General features: G+C 41.5%; 1 protein-coding gene across 3 annotated transcripts in view; it reads left to right on the top strand.

Moving 5' to 3' along the window:
* The window catches only part of HNF1A (HNF1 homeobox A), a 60488-nt gene that overhangs the window by 15176 nt on the left and 29132 nt on the right, over nucleotides 1-16180 (top strand). The window contains exon 1 of one of the 3 annotated variants that reach the window (XM_074206034.1): nucleotides 13109-13596. The exons of 1 other annotated variant lie outside the window; for it this stretch is intronic. In XM_074206034.1, coding sequence (XP_074062135.1) covers nucleotides 13280-13596 — 317 coding nt within the window. In that variant the 5' untranslated portion in view covers nucleotides 13109-13279. Of the gene's footprint in view, nucleotides 1-13108; nucleotides 14845-16180 lie in introns of those variants that run through there. One more of the 3 variants, XM_074206035.1, reaches the window with a different exon arrangement.

Consider the following 16180-nt stretch of genomic DNA (forward strand, 5'->3'; position numbering starts at 1 on the left):
GATCCTAAAGATCTGAGTTCAAATCCAGTCTCAGATACTTAGTAACTGTGATCATGAGCAAGTTGATTAAGCTTTCCTAGCCTTCGTTTCCTTATTGGTAAAAATGGAGATTTAAGAACACCTATTTCCCAGTGTTGTTGTGAGGATAAAATGAGATAATATTTTCACTTGGTAAATATCTTAAAGCATTATTTAAATGTTATCACTATTGTTGTGGCTGTTGTTGCAACAAAAAGGATGATGAAATCCAAACAATTACCAAATCCTATTGATACCATCTTCATCACATCTTCCTCAGGTATCATTCCCTATTATTTCTCTAGGATTGACAACATTCAGTGTGTGTTTGTGTGTGTGTGTGTGTGTGTGTGTGTGCCTGTTTAACAGAGGGGCCCCAGTGATGTCTTCCTTTATGTCTGGGCTAAGTAGGGAACCCACTTCTAGAAGAGTTGTGAGGACATGTAATGGAAGTGTTTGGAAAAATATTGGACCGTGTTTGGACATAATTCCGTTCTGCTAACTATATGGTGAATAAGAGGCTGTTGGATTGACTGTGGGCCACTTAAAAAGGACTAGAAATCAGCACTTTGAACATTTTCTCTTCAGCGGTTTCATTTTCTCTTGGGTTTTGTATTCTTTATTGGACTCCTTTGCTAACAACATATGCTGATATATAGCTCTATGGGGGGGTGGATCATGTGCCCTCCCCACTGAGGTCAATATGTAACTCCATGAAAATGGGTCTTTTTAAGCATCATTTATTTTTTTTCCCATTTTGGGAGGAGATTCGAAACCATGACTTTATAAATTTAGAAAGGTCAAGGGAGTAATTGCCTGGGCATTGAAGCATCCCAGTGTCCCAGTATCTGGGTTTTCCAGTCAGCTTGATGTTGGTTCCCTGAGGAGTAAGTGGTGTCCTCTGAGATCTAATGCAGTTATGGACTCATCTAGTAGTCATTCCTTTTCAGGATGTAAACTTGGTAGGACCATTGTTACGTGGGGACTGAGTTAAATTGGGCTCATACTTCAAGAGACTAAAGGTGGAATGGAAGAGAGTGTGACTTTGAGATATTGGGTGGAAGTATTCATACTTTTAATTTCTTTACCTTTGAAGAAAATATTCTAAAATATTTTTAAGTTAAGTAGATGTTAAATAGAACTGAAAGGCTAGGTGGTAGCACCTAACATTGGAAGGAACACACCAATGGAGGCTTGAGGCAATGACATTCATGAAGAGATACCCCTATATCCCTCAGGATACACTTTGAACCCTTAGAGGTAGATGTAGTTAGACTCACACCAGGAGACTGAGTTAGTTCCTATAGTTAGAATTCATTAGATTTTGACTGTTTGGGGTTACATTATTTTAGTCATGGTGCCTATTGTTCTCTTGGTTCTGTTTTCTTCAGTCTGTGCTACATTATATAGGTTTAAAAAATTCCTATATGTTCCTTATATCTGTTACTTTCCTCCTTCTTTATTTCTACTGCCACCACTCTAATGCAGACATTCAACGTCAGTGGTGGGACTAGGTCAGTAGACATATTTCAAGTCTCCCCCCATCCACTTTCTTCTGCCTTGAATCCATTTTTTTTTAGATTTCTTTTCAAGGCAGTGGGGTTAAGTGGCTTGCCCAAGGCCACACAGCTAGGTAATTATTAAGTGTCTGAGGTCGGATTTGAACCCAGGTACTCCCAACTCCAAGGCTGGTGATCTATCTTGCATCCATTTCTTAAACTACTACCAGTCTGATCTTTCTGGGAGTAATGGAACAGCAAATGGGGACATGATGAAGGAGTTCCTGAACAAACAATGGAATTAGAAGTTTGAGCTTCCTGGAAGTACTGGGTCTGGGACTACATGAGAACTGGAGCAAGGGCTTGAGCTACTAGGATTTGGAATGAATCAATTATTCAGTCTTCAAACATCTATTATGCTCCAATTAGGTGTTAAGCATTGTGCCAAAAGGCAGTTTCTACTCTTATGGTTCCCATAGTCTAATGGCAGACACAACACGCAAGCATCTATGTACAAACATGAAAGAGCCACGCTATTTAGGGAGCAATGAACAGAAGAAGGTATTCACAAAAAGGAGCACTGGAAAAATTATAGAGGAATGTAAAAGGTGGGTTTTAAGTTAGGACTTGAAGGAAATGAGGGTAGTCTGGAGGCAAGAGAGAAGAGAGAGAGAATTCTAGGCATGAGGGGTGGCAGGGACAGCTTCTGAAAATGCTCAGAGTTGGGGTAGTTAGGTGGCACAGTGGATAGAGGACTGATCTTAAGTCAGGAGGACCTGAGTTCAAATATGACCTCAGACATTTGTTAGCTGTGTGATCCTGGACAAGTCACTTAACCCTAATTGCCTTCAAATAAAATGCTCAAAGCTAGGAGGACACAAACGTCAATGGATCAGAGATTACAGGGGAGCAAACCTGGTCCTTCACTGCTTTGTGTTGTGCAGACAATGTAGGTCTCAGAGAAAGAAGATGACTATATCAAGCATCAATTATATCTGTTCATGAGAGCCCCAGCCAATAGAGTACTATAAGTCTTGAGGATTGTTAAGGTTTTTGAGATGATGGGACATATACAGAGCAAGTTGCTGATACACTAGCTCTCCTAAAATCTTTCTCCTTCTGGAGAGTTCTCAAAAAAGTAATATACTTCTGGAGGATTTTTTAGGTTTCTGAAGAAGATGGAGCTCACTGGAAGGACTTTCTAGAAATCCTAAATATTTCTGGGTAATACTACAAATCTGGAGGTGAATATAAAGAGTCATTGGTAAGATGGGACTTACTGGAGGCAGAGGGGTGTTTTTCCTTTAGTAGAGAGGAAACCCAACCCATAGGGTAGAGTTTTGGGATAGGAAGAGGTCTAATTTATTACCTATATTGAATAATTTTTCTTTTTAAAATAATTTTTTAATAGTCCTGCTGCACGGAATCCTTTCCTGAAACAAAACAAACAAACAAACAAACAAACAAACATGTATTCAAAGGCTAATGAAACAGAAATCGCATCAGTTAGTGTTTGTCTCATTCTACATCCCTAAATCCCCACTTCTCTATTGAGAGGGGGAATGTGCATTTTTTTTTCAGTTTTCTATCACCAACATTTAATAAACTTCATTGGACTTTGACTACTTTTTCTTGTTGTTATAATTTACATTGTTTTGGTCACTGTATGCATTATTCCCTGAACGCTTCTTTCCATGGTTGTTCATCATTTTCATTTCTTCTTCAAAAACTGCTTTTATCCTTGGGTGACATCTATTGTGACATGATCCATATAAAATGTTTCCATTAACACAAATATATGTATATATATATGTATATATATATATATATAAATTTTCAATATTCCTTCTCCATTTCTTCTCCATCTTAGTCAAGACCATTTATCCTTTGCTCATGCCCCAATCTTACATAGAATTTTTCCCTTTTAATTATTTCAGTACATTTCAGCTAAGGGGGTTAAAGTGTTAATTTGGAACCAGGAGGAGCTGGGTTCAAATTTGACCTCAGACCCCGGGAAAGACACAGTGCCTCTGTTTGCCTCAGTTACCACATCTGTAAAATAGGAATAATAATGGCACCTAACTCCCAGAGTTGTAGGAAGTTAAATGAGATAGTATTTTGCAAATCTTAAGCTGCCATATAACTGCTAGCTATAAGAATAATTATTAAAATAAGAACATTATTAATATACCATCACATTAATGATATTAATATATTTTTGTCTATATTAATATCAACACACATGTAATCATAATATACAATATCATTTCAGAATTAATGTGTCATTAACAAAATTATAATTATTATTATTTCTTCCTTGTCAAAGGACAAAGGAGAGCTCCCAAGTGGACATGATTAGGTTGCAGCACTTAACCAGTCAAGATTTGAGCAATGGAAATGGCATAAAGGATATCATTAAGGGAGATTTTTGAACAGAAAGGAGGATGACCTGGTCATAAGATGACAGTGAGAAATGACTAATGAACATTCCATAGATATCTGTGCAACATCAGGAGAACTAGAGAGAGGTCCCAATTTAATGGATGGAATTCTCCCTTTGGAGGATTTACAGGTAGACATAGAGAAGAATTTCCCAGGATCAGGGGGCATGGGTATGAATGAGTTATAATCTACCCTTCTGGAGGGGGTACAAACACAGATGGGTTCCTACATCCCTCCCAGTGTATGTATCATAGTCATCAGCATTACTCCATAGGGAATGGGCTCTGCCATATTTAAACCCTCCATTTATGATTCATGTAAATTAATTATGTATCAAAGGAAACTGATCATGTAAACTGATGATAGATCATAGACTGGGAGCTGGCTGGACCTTAGAGGCCATCAAGCCTGACCTGCATATTTTACAGATGTGGAAACTGAAGTACAAAGCAAGCAAATGATTGGATCAAAATAACCCAGATTCACTTCTTTATTGATTTAGAAGCTAAAAGGAATTTGAAAGGCTACTGAATCTTCCTCCTTCATTTTACAAATGAAGAAACTGAGGCACAAAGCAGTGAAATGATTTGCTCAATGCCACCCAGATTTATAACTTCATTAATTTAGAGCTAGAAGGGATTTCAGAAACCACTGAATCTTCCTTCTTTTAAAGGATTAGGAAACTAAAACTTTCTGATGCCAAATCTAGTACCTTCTCATCTGGAGCTACATGATAATTATTATATTAATCTATTTCTATTTAGGCCATTGAGTGTGGAACATGGAGAGATCCTATACATCACAGACTCATAGGATATTAGAGGTGACAGGGACCTCAGTGACCACTTAGTCCTACCTGTACCATAATCCTCTCTATAGCATTCAATAATTACCTAACTTTTGCAATGAGGCGGCACAGAGAATAGAGTGTGGGACAGGGGATCAGGAAGACCTGAGTTCAAATCTCACCTCAGAAGTGTCTTAGCTATCTGAATCCATTAGAAACTGATTGAGTGAATTGGCCTGTCTTGGTTTCCTTATCAGCAAAATGGGAATCATAATAGAGCTCATCTTCCTGAATTGTTGAGTATTAAATGAAATAATATTTTAAAGTGATTTTTACAAATCTTAAAATGCTCTATGAATAGTTTATTATTATTATTATTATTATTTTATCATCTTGATGATCACCAATGCAGGGAAACCACTATCTCCTAAGGCAGTTAGTTAATTAACAAGCATGTGTCATAAAATGTATTATATAGAATGACATAGACTATAAAAGAGGCAAAATACAATCTCTGCCTTCAAAGGTTTTATACTGTAATGAGGGAGACAACACGTTAACTGTCTAACTTGATACAAACAAAACACTGTAGATAGAAGGAAATCTGAGAGGGGGAGGCAGTAGTGGCCAGGAAAGTCTCTTGAAGAAAGTGGGATTTGAGCTGAGGAGATGAGGAGGGAAGGCACCTGGCATGAGGAATAGGCTTTGATGGGAGGAGGAATTCAAAAAGAGAGCATCATGTTTGAAGAATTACAAACAGGCTCTCATGGCTTGAGTGTAGATTGTATGGAGAGGACAAAAGTGTAGGAAGACTAACAATGGTAGGGAGGAGCAAGTTGTGAAAAAACTTTAAATACCACACTCACCAAAACATTTCATTCTTGAGTGAAATATATTTTTTATTAATTTTTAGCATCACTGTCACTTTCCGATGCCTGTCCCATCATCCCTACCTCAACTGCCAAATCCATACCTTGTAAAAAAAAGTCCAGTTAAATAATATTGACCAACACATTGAGCAGGGCTGGAAATATATGTCTCATTTCCCTGTGGATCTGAAATCCACCACATGTGTAAAGTGATGGAGGATACATTTCATCATTTGTCTTCTGAAGACAAAATTGGCCTTAGGGTTCCTCAATGCTCTGTTGTTTTTCAGTGTTGTTTGGCTAAGTTTTCCTTGGCATCAGGCCCAAGTATCAAGTACTGAAATTTCCTTTGCTGAGTCTTCATACATTGTTGCCTGAAAGGATTTCACTCAACAAGCATTTATTAAATGCCTACTGTATTAAAACTCAGCAAGCATTTATTAAAAGCCTACTGTATTACAAGTCAGCAAGCATTTACTAAATCCCTACTGTATTTCAAATCAATAGCATTTATTAAATGCCTACTGTATTACAAGTCAACATTTATTAAAAGCCTACTGTATTATAAGTCAGCAAACATTTATTGCTACTGTGTATCAGGCACTGTAATAGCTCCGGGGATACAAATAGAGGCACAGTTCCTGCCCTCAAGGAGCTCACATTCTGAAGGGGGAGATTATAAAATCACTCCAGATTTGTATAGAGTCGATGGAGGGAAACCTTAGGAAGATTCTAACCCTTCCTCCTCAGCTCCCTCCTTTAAGATTTCTCACTCCTTTCAAGACTCAGTTCAAGTATCAGCTTCTGTATGGAACATTTTCTGATCCTTCCAGATGCTCATGATCCCCTCTAATTACTTTATTTTCATTTTGTATATCATTTGTATGAGAAGGCATATAAATGGATAGAGAACTGCCTCAGGTTCCACCTCTGACACAAGCTGGTAGGACGGTCCTGTCCAAACCTTTCCCTCTCTCCTTATCTCAGCAGACTCTCCAAGACCACGTTTCAGGGAAGGTGCTGACCTGCATCAATGGGGGAGTTTTCTCACCAGACAGTTCCATGTCTGTATCTCGGTGTACACATGCTTGCATGTATGTATGCACAGGTGTTTTTGCACATGAACTGTGTACTATGCATGTGCTCATGTCTATGCACACATACATATCTAAAATATGTATATATATATGTAAATACCTGTATTTATATTTATATGCACAACATGTATATGTGGGGCAGTTAGGTATTGCGATAGACAAGGCACTGGACCTGGAATCAGGAAGATCTGAGTTCAAATATGACTTCGGATACTACTTTGGACAAGTCACTTAACTCTGTTTATCTCAGTTTCCTCATCTGTAAAATGAGCTGGAGAGAGTCATGCAGAGTCAGATACAAGTGACCTCGGGTTAGTCACTCAACCTCACTGTCTTGCAAAAATAAAAAAAAAAAATTAAACATACAAACATGTTTAGGTATATACCTAAACATGTTTGTATGTTTAATTTTAATTTAATATATATATACATTTTAATTTTAATAATTAAATTTTAATTTATATATATATATATACATATATATGTCTATTGTTGTTGTTCAGTCTTTCAATTGTATCTGACTCTTTGTGACTCTGTGGACCATAACACATCGCTATCCAAGGGATTTTTCTTGGCAAAGATACTGTAGTGATTTGCCATTTCCTTTCCAGTGAATTAAGGCAAAGTGACTTATTTAAAGTCTCACAGCTGATAAGTATCTGAAGTTGGACTCGAACTCAGGTCTTTCTCCAGACCCGGCACTAAATCCATTGCTGCCGATTATATAATTACATATTATAAGCTATTGTTATAATCCTCATTTCACAAATAAGGAAGCTTAAGCTCTGAGACTTTGTGATCTGTCCATAATCATATATTTTATTGTTATTAATTTTTCCAATTACATGTAAAGTGAATTTTCGACTTTCATTTTTGTAAAGTTTTCTGTCTCCCAGCATAGGATTGCAAGCAATATGATCACAATTTTATCCTGAGACCGAACAGGGACCTTGGAGGATATCAAGTCTCATTCTCATTTTGCAAATGAAGAAACAGAGACACAGAGGTTAAATGACTTGTCTCACAGGTAGATTCAAACCCAGGACTCCTGATTTCAAGCCCAGAGTTCTTCCTACTCTTTTATACTCTATATCACTACCAAATGTGCTAATAAAAGAGGGAGCACCCTGGGCTGCAGTGATCAGGGAGCTGCTTGTCATGGAGGAGAAGAGACTTCAACTGAGACTTAAAGTTTGGAGAGGCAGAAAATCTGGGTTTAAATATTATTAAATATTACCTTGCTGTTACTGTCAGTATGACCTTGGGGAAGTCATTTCAAGTATCTGAACTATAACTTCCATTTGGACATATTAAATGACCCTTTCAGCTCCTGTAATCACTTCTAGGAGCTGGTGTTGGAAGACAGAGGTCTTGGGTATGAATGCTCACTTTGTCATCCTCATACTGGATGATTGCAGCAAGTCTTTTTAGGGGTTTTTTTTTTTTTTTTGGCAAGGCAATGGGGTTAAGTGGCTTGCCCAAGGCCACACAGCTAGGGAATTATGAAGTGTCTGAATTCAGATTTGAACTCAGATCCTCCTGACTCCAGGGCCAGTGCTCTACCCATTGTACCACCTAGCCACCCCAATACACCTATTTATTTATTTATTTATTTGTTTATTTATTTGTTTGTTTGTTTTTAGGTTTTTTTTTTTTTTTGCAAGGCAAATGGGGTTAAGTGGCTTGCTCAAGTGTCTGAGACCAGATTTGAACCCAGGTACTTCTGACTCTAGAATGGGTGCTTTATCCACTTCACCACCTAGCCACCCCATCCAATACATTTGTTTTTGCTATTTCTTGGCAATAGTGATTTTAATGGTGAGGGCTTTTCCTGGTATGGACATTCCCTTTTGTGATACAAATTAAAAAATCATATATAATGTAGAATCTTTAAAAAAAGTTTTAATCAATCTCTTTTAAAAATATCATGTCACTTCCCCTCCAAAGCTCTGAAGATCTTATGGTAAAGAATGATCCCCATCCCCAGAGAAAGAGTTGATGGTGTCAGTACAGATTGGAACATATTTTTTGATTTTATTTTTCTTGCGGCTTATTTGGGAGAGGATAAGGGGTCTATGCTTTCTTTCATAACCTGACTATTACAGAAATGTTCTGCAAGAATACACATTTATAACCTATATCAAATTTCTTCTTGCTCAATGAGGGGGCAGGGATAGGTTTGGAGGAAGGGAGAGAATTTGGAACTCAAAGCTATAACAACAAATGCTACAAATTGTTTTTAAACGGAGCCAGGGGAAAATAAAATATTACATTAAAAGAATACCATCTCACTTCCCAGTAGTCAGTGGATAGAGTGCTGGATCTGAAGAGAGGAAGACTCCTTTTCCTGAATTCAAATCCAGCCTCAGTCACTTACTAACTGTTTGATGCTGGGTAAGTCACTTCATCCTGTTTGCCTCAATTGGCTCATCTGTAAAATGAGCTAGAGAAGGAAATGGCAAACCACTCCAGTGTCTTTGCCCCCCAACATTTGCAAATGAGGTCACAAAGAGTTGGACATAACTGAAATGATTGAACAACAACAAACCCCTCCAAAGAACCTTCCATTGTAAACAAAAGGGATGAAGTTCAGCAAACCAAATCAGTCAGCCGACCATGTCTGCATATGTGCTCTCATTTGTTACCCACCATTGCTCAGATCACAAAGCACATTTCACCATTGACTCTCTTATGAATAACTATTCCTAGCATCCTGTAGGGGAGCGTCTCCATTGGCCCTTGCCCTCACCTGTGTGTGCTTGTCATGATTGGCTACCCCAATGATTAATTATAGTCGCTATCAAGGTCCACAGGTGCTACACATTGCATATCTTTATGGATTTTTTTTGTAAATAGTATTTTATTTTTTCTAATTACAAATAAAGGCAATTTTAATATTCATTTTTTATAAGATTTTGAGTTCTAAAATTTTCTTCCCCCCTAAGATCATAAGCAACCTTATACTTTTTTCCTTTTTCTTTTTTTAAATGTATTTTTCCAATTATATGTAAAGATAATTTTCAACATTCCTTTTTGTAAAGTTTTTTTCCCTTCCCATTCCTTCCTTTTTCCACTCTAGGTTAGGAAGTACTCTGGTCAAGGTTATACATACATAATCAGGTTACACATATTTCCATATTAGTTATGTTATGAGAAGAATCAGAACAAAAAGGGAAAAAATCATGAGAAGGAAAAAAGCAAAACCCAAATTTTAAAAGGTGAAAATAATATACTTTGATCTGCATTCAGATTCCATAGTTCCTTCTCTGGATGTGAATGGCATTTCCCATTGCAGGGAATTATCTTTGATTACTGTATTGCTGTGAAGAGCTAAGTCTAACATAATCAATCTGGTATTTTTTCAATTTATTGTTTGGATTTGCTGACTTCTCCCTGCCTAAACAAATATTAGAGGAAAGGTGGGGATAGACACAAATGGGATACCAAGGTGAGGTGAGAAGCAGAAAACATAATTATAGCTAGCATACATATGATATCTCATTTTATTATTAATATAACCCTGGGAAGTGTTACTATTCTTTCCTCCCCCTCCCCCTTTTACTGATGAGAACACTGAGGCTGCCATAGCTTGTGACTCGCCCAGGATCACAAAGCTAAGTGTCTGGGACTGGATTTGAACCAAGATCCTCCTGACTGGAGGGCTACTTTTTTATCCATTGTACCACCTAGCTGCCCCTTATTACTGTTCTGAAGTTTTTCATGATTTTTCTTTGTATTATTTTACACCTGATCATTTCATACTTGCAAGCTAGAGGGTTTCCAAAAACTCTTAGAGAGCACTGAATGCGAGTCCTGGGTCTCTAATGATTTGAATGGGCTACTCATCCCTAATACAGCCTTAGAGAGTCTGTACTGTAAATATTTTGTGTATTTTTGTAAATAGTTTTTATTTTTTCCAATTATAAATAAAGACAATTTTAATATTCATTTTTATGGGATTTTAAGTTCTAAAATTTGTTGAGAATTCCAAAGCCTGTGTCTGAGGCAGGATTAAAACTCAGGCCTTCTTGATTCCAAGATCAGTCCTCTAACCAAGACAGCAGACTGCTTCTCATCTGATGTGTTTTCAGTGCTCTAAAGCTTAGAGAGGCAGAGTTATATAGTGTTATATAGTTATATAGTGGTTAGAAAGCAGGAAGACACACACGCTCTAGCTGTGTAACACTGTGTTATCACAGTGGATAGAGCACTGGCCCTGGAGTCAGGAGGACCTGAGTTCAAATCTGGTCTCAGACACTTAATAATTACCTAGCTGTGGCCTTGGGTGAGCCACTTAGCCTCATTGCCTTGCAAAAACTTTAAAAAAAAAAAGATTCTAAGTTGAGATAAAGGCATTAACCTGCTTAGGAGGATAGATTTTTTTTTTTTAGCTAGGAGATCCCTGTAGCTATCATTTATATAGTCTGTTGCAAAACACCTTTACACACCTTAGCTCATTTGATCCTTACAACCTGGTGAGGCAGGTGTTATTTTTATTCCCAAGGCTAAAGAAACCACTAGTCTGATCCCCGGCTTTATCTTTTAAAGCCAGCAAAGAACAATGTTATCTCTTTTAAGCACCACCCTAAGAAGCAGGCAAACTGAGCTACAGAAAGCTTCGGTCATTTGCTTATGGTCACACAGAAGCAGGATCTGAACCCAGGGCTTCCCAATTTAGTACTCCTTGTACTATTTCAAATTTCCTTTACCTCTTCTCACTGGGCCTCAGTTTCAACTTCTGTAAAAGGAGAGGACTAGACCAGGTCCCTTCTAGATCCTGAACTGACAGTGGGGAAAAAAATTAGAATTCTGGGCAAATTTACTGCATCTCATCCAAGTCTCTCTTGTAACTTATTTGAGGGTCGTTTCCTCTATTTAGTATTCAGAGTGAGAGTTCTCCTACTTGGGGGAAAAAGGAACAGTGTTCAATGAACCCTGAAAGGCTGGTATGGGTGGGAGCAATAGGAGTAAGGAGAGACAAAGAGAGGAGAGAGAGAAATTTTTAAAAAATTTAATTTATTTAAAATTGTATTTTAAATTTAAATTTATTTATTTATGATTCCAACTACATGCAAAGACAGTTTTCAACATTCATTTTTCTTGCAAGATTCTGAGTTTCACCTTTTTCTCCCTCCTTTCCCTTCCCCTTCCCTTGACAGCGAGTAATCTGCTTTAAGTTATACATAAACAACTATGTTAAACATGTTTCCACTTTAGTAATGTTGTGAAAGATGAATTGGAACAAAAAACCACGAGAGGGTAGAGAGAACAAACTTTAAAGAAAATCACAGTGAGAAAATTCTCTTGGTGTTAGGCAGTAAGAGTTTATGGTTTCTGAGAAGTACCTTAAATATGGATTTCAACTGTTTCATTTTATGGGTGAGGAAACTGAGTGCCAGAGAGGGGAAATGCCTTTTCCAAGGTCATGGCAGGGGTGCAGGTAACGAATGCTTCAGCGTTTGTACCCAGCTCCTTTGCCACTGATCGTCCTCCTATGCCCGGGCCCTCTCCCCTGGTGGCAGGATTCCCTTCCTCCTTTCGGTCACCCTCTGGCACTGTCCCTAGCAGGGTAGACTAGCTATTGAAAAAGGGCACAGTGAGGGTCTAGCTCTGCGGACTGGTGAGGTGGAGGGGCAATGCCTTCGGTGGGAAGAGGAGCTTTGGGCGGCCTGTGATGGCCTCTCTGCTGCCCACATCTGTATTCCTTCCCAAAGAGGGCCCAGTGACTCTCTTCTAGCTCTGAGCTGAGCAGAAGTCTCTGCCTGCAATGACTTCATATCCTTTGCTAAGATCAGAGAATTGGGGATCTCAGAGATCTATAGTCCAACTCTCTTACTTTACAAAGGAGGAAACTGAGGCGGAGAGAAGGATCATAGTTCAGCCCTGGAAGGGATCTTAGAGATCATTTAACCCAGCACCCCCATTCTCCACTCCCCACTCCCGGCTCCATTTTACAGAAGGGAAAGCTGAGGCCCAGAGAGGTAGGGGACTTGTCCAGAGTCACCCCGCTAGTGGTTTGAGGGCACCAATCGGGCGCTTCTTCGTATTCCAGTCGAGGTGTCCCGAGTCTGGGTCCAAGCCTCCTTGGGCACTCCGGGCCTCTCTTCCCAGCAGCGCCCTCCAGCTCTGGCTTTTCTCACAGCCCCTAGGCCGGCCTGCCCCCTCCCGCGCCAGCTCTCAGCTTTCCTCCCCCTCCCACCCCGTCCACCCACTCCCATCCTGCCGCATCCCTTGTTCCCCTCTCCTAGCTCGGTGCACTTTGCGCGCTGCTTTAGGGCTGAAGTCCAAAGTTCAGTCCCCGGCTAAGCACAGGGATAAATATGAAGCTTGGAGAATTTCCCTAGCTCCAATGTAAACAGAAAGCCAAGGGGCCCCGAATCACCGGCAGCCTAGGACAGGGGTGTGGGTGGGGGGGCCACAGGGCTTGGTAAGTGTGGTTTTGGGGGGAATTGGAAGGGACACTTGTCTGTGCTTTCTGGAGGACCGCCTGGCTGGCCATGCTTTGAGGAAGCGTAGGGTTCTGGGTGGGTGGAGGAAGCGTGGCCCATTGGCCTCCAATCTGGAGCTATGGTCTCCCAGCTAAGCCAGTTACAGACAGAACTCTTGGCTGCTCTGTTGGAATCAGGACTGACCAAGGAAACTCTGATCCGGGCCTTGGGTGAGACAGGGCCCTATGATCTGACGGGAGAGAGCTCTTTGGACAAGAGGGAGCCCTGTGGCAGTGAGCTGTCCGAGCTGCCCAATGGGTTGGGGGAACCACGGGGCTCTGAGGAAGAGACGGACGATGAAGGGGAGGACTTCACACCCCCCATCCTGAAGGAGCTGGAGAACCTGAGCCCAGAGGAGGCAGCCCACCAGAAGGCTGTGGTGGAGACACTCTTACAGTAAGGCGCCCTTTCCCCCCTTTGGCATGGTCCTAGGCTCAACTTCTTCCACCTTGCTTGCCCTGATCTAACGCTGGAACAGGTTTGGAACAGGGTCTGCTCTGGCTTAGAATCGCTATATATGGTCTTCATCAGTTTGGTGATGGGGCTTTGTGGGGAGCTGGATGGTGAGAGCTTAGCTTGAACCTTAAAGGGGGAAGGGGAAATCTCACTCAGAGTCTCCTCTGAGAGAAATAGGTTGGGAAAATGTGTGTGTGTGTGTGTTATGGGTGGGTATTTCCAAGAATTGGAACCATCTTTTTATCATGAAATCTAAAAAAAATTCTTGGGGGCATCCCCTACCTTGAATTTCCATGTCACAAGTTGAGTACACTAAGGTCTAGAAAGGGAGAGGGAGAAGGATAGTGGTGTTTGGTCAGGGCTTGGGAGACTCTTCTGAGCTCTGGAAATTGAGCAAGTTTGGAGAGGGTGTCCAGAAGCCCATCAGTCAGGGAAAGATCTAAGTAGTTCATTCTTACCTCGGGGCAGATGGATTCTTAGGTTCAAAGCGGGTTCTTCTTCTTTGATTCTTATTCCCTTATAGTACCCCCCCCCCCGCCCCCAATCAATGACCGACATGCTTTTCCTCTTCTTCCCTGCCACCCCTACCTGATTAACTTTCTTCATCTGCCTGATCCCATCTCTCTGGTTCCCCATCCCTGGGATTGTGTGGGACCTGGGGCTGGGCTGCTCCCCCCCTCCCCATCCAGGTTTGCCTGGTTACTAATTATCTAGGGGCTTTATTATTTCTCTTTTGTTTTTTTTTTTTATAAATTTATAAACTGAAAAGTTCCTGATAAGCCATGTGATCATTAACTTCTGATGATTGTGTCCTGGGGAAGACATGGCCAGCCACCTGGCTCCAAAGGCCTTGGGCAGGTTTCCCAGAGGAAAGGAAAGAGGTGTGTGTGTGTGTGTGTGGGGGGGGTGAATATAGAGGAGGCTTCTAGGGGCTACAGAGGTCTTCTGCTAGGCTTCCAGCTTTTTTTCTATTTGAGGAGCACAGGGTCCATGGACTGGAGGGAATCAGGCCTCTCTCTGTTGAGGTTTTGAAATGTTCTGCCTAAACTAGTTCCAACAGGAACTGAGGATTGGAAGGCTGGCCTGACCAAAGACCCTCCCTTCTGTCCAAGGTCCTGAATGGGGGTTCTATGTGGAGATGGAGGGAGAGGATCCATTTACAACGTCCTTGGATGGAAGGTGGGCTAGGTAGGGAATCAGCCTTCTCCTTCTGGGTCAGGGTCAGTCCCTGTGGGATCTCTTACTCTCTAAACCTTTATATACGCACACATCCATTCATGCCTATAGAGTTATTTATCTGGCAGGCAGATTTGCCCATGTACTCAAAGGGCAGACTTTAAGAGTCTAAGAGGAAGAATTCCTGAGCCTCTGAGGAGCGGTTGGAATGGGGAGCATAGGAAGAGCATAGGAACAAGCACCTGGATACTTGATTACTAGTTTCAGCCCCACCATTCATTTTTTATGGGGCATTGGCACATCCCCCCCCATACACACCTCAGGGAATCTTTTTCTCAACCCCCATAAAACCCAAGGGTTGGTCTATGCTCTCTCCCAGATCTGACTCTGGATGCTTGGAAGGGGCCCCAGTCTTGGCAGGGAAACTATGGGGCAAAGGGTAGATGCTACTGTGGGGCGGGGGAGGGGCAGAGGCCAAGGCCAGGCCTAGGGAAAGGGTGGAAAGGGAGGGGGAAGAGTGGGGAGTGTAGCTCCTGGTTTGAGGCTAGGCCAGCCCTGCTGGGGAGCCTGGGGTGGATCTCAAGGTCCTAGGACATGGGCCATCTCTCCCTCCCCCACCCCGGGCCATTCTTACCTGCCTGGGTGGGCCCTTCTCCAGTCAGCAGCCTGCTGGGGGGTTTCAGTGAAGGGCCCCACGGGCCCCACAGGGAGGGGAGCCATCTAGGGATGTCAGGAGTTGAAGTCCAACTGCTGGGTCATTCTGGATTGGAGCAAGGGACCTGAGGCCTGAGAGAGGAAAAGGAGGGAGGAAAGGCAGAGGGCAGATATAGGGAAAGGGAAAGGAAAGGGAGGCAAGGAGGGAAAGGGGGAAGAAGGCCGAAAGTAGGCAAGAGAGAGGAGGTGAGGAGCAAGGCGAGAGAGAGGAGAAGAAGGAGCTGAGGAGCCTTGTTGAGGCCCAAGTGTGCCAGTCAGGCTCTGGGATTGGGCTTTCTTTAATGCTAACAGATTGCTATTTGCTTTCCATTTAAATTTGAGATGTTGCTATAAATTATCAACCAGACTCTTGTTCCTACTGGAGTTTATAACTAACTACCCGGGTTACTTATTGTTCAGGTAACAAAAGGGAGGTGAAAAACGCCCTTTAAAAAAAGGGGGGGCCTCCAACCTGAGGGAAGGGGGAGGTGGGGGGGTGAAGGAAGGACAGCCTCAGGTAGAGGCCAGAGACCAGGAGGATGCAAGGTCAAGATGATTCAGGGAAGACCCAGGCCCCATGGCTAGGGATTGTCTGGGTTCTCTGGCTGCGGGATCACTGCTCTCTACTACTCTCCACATAGCCCAATTCATTAGT

Source organism: Macrotis lagotis, chromosome X, assembly GCF_037893015.1.
Source record: "Macrotis lagotis isolate mMagLag1 chromosome X, bilby.v1.9.chrom.fasta, whole genome shotgun sequence".
NCBI classification, from domain to species: domain Eukaryota; kingdom Metazoa; phylum Chordata; class Mammalia; order Peramelemorphia; family Peramelidae; genus Macrotis; species Macrotis lagotis.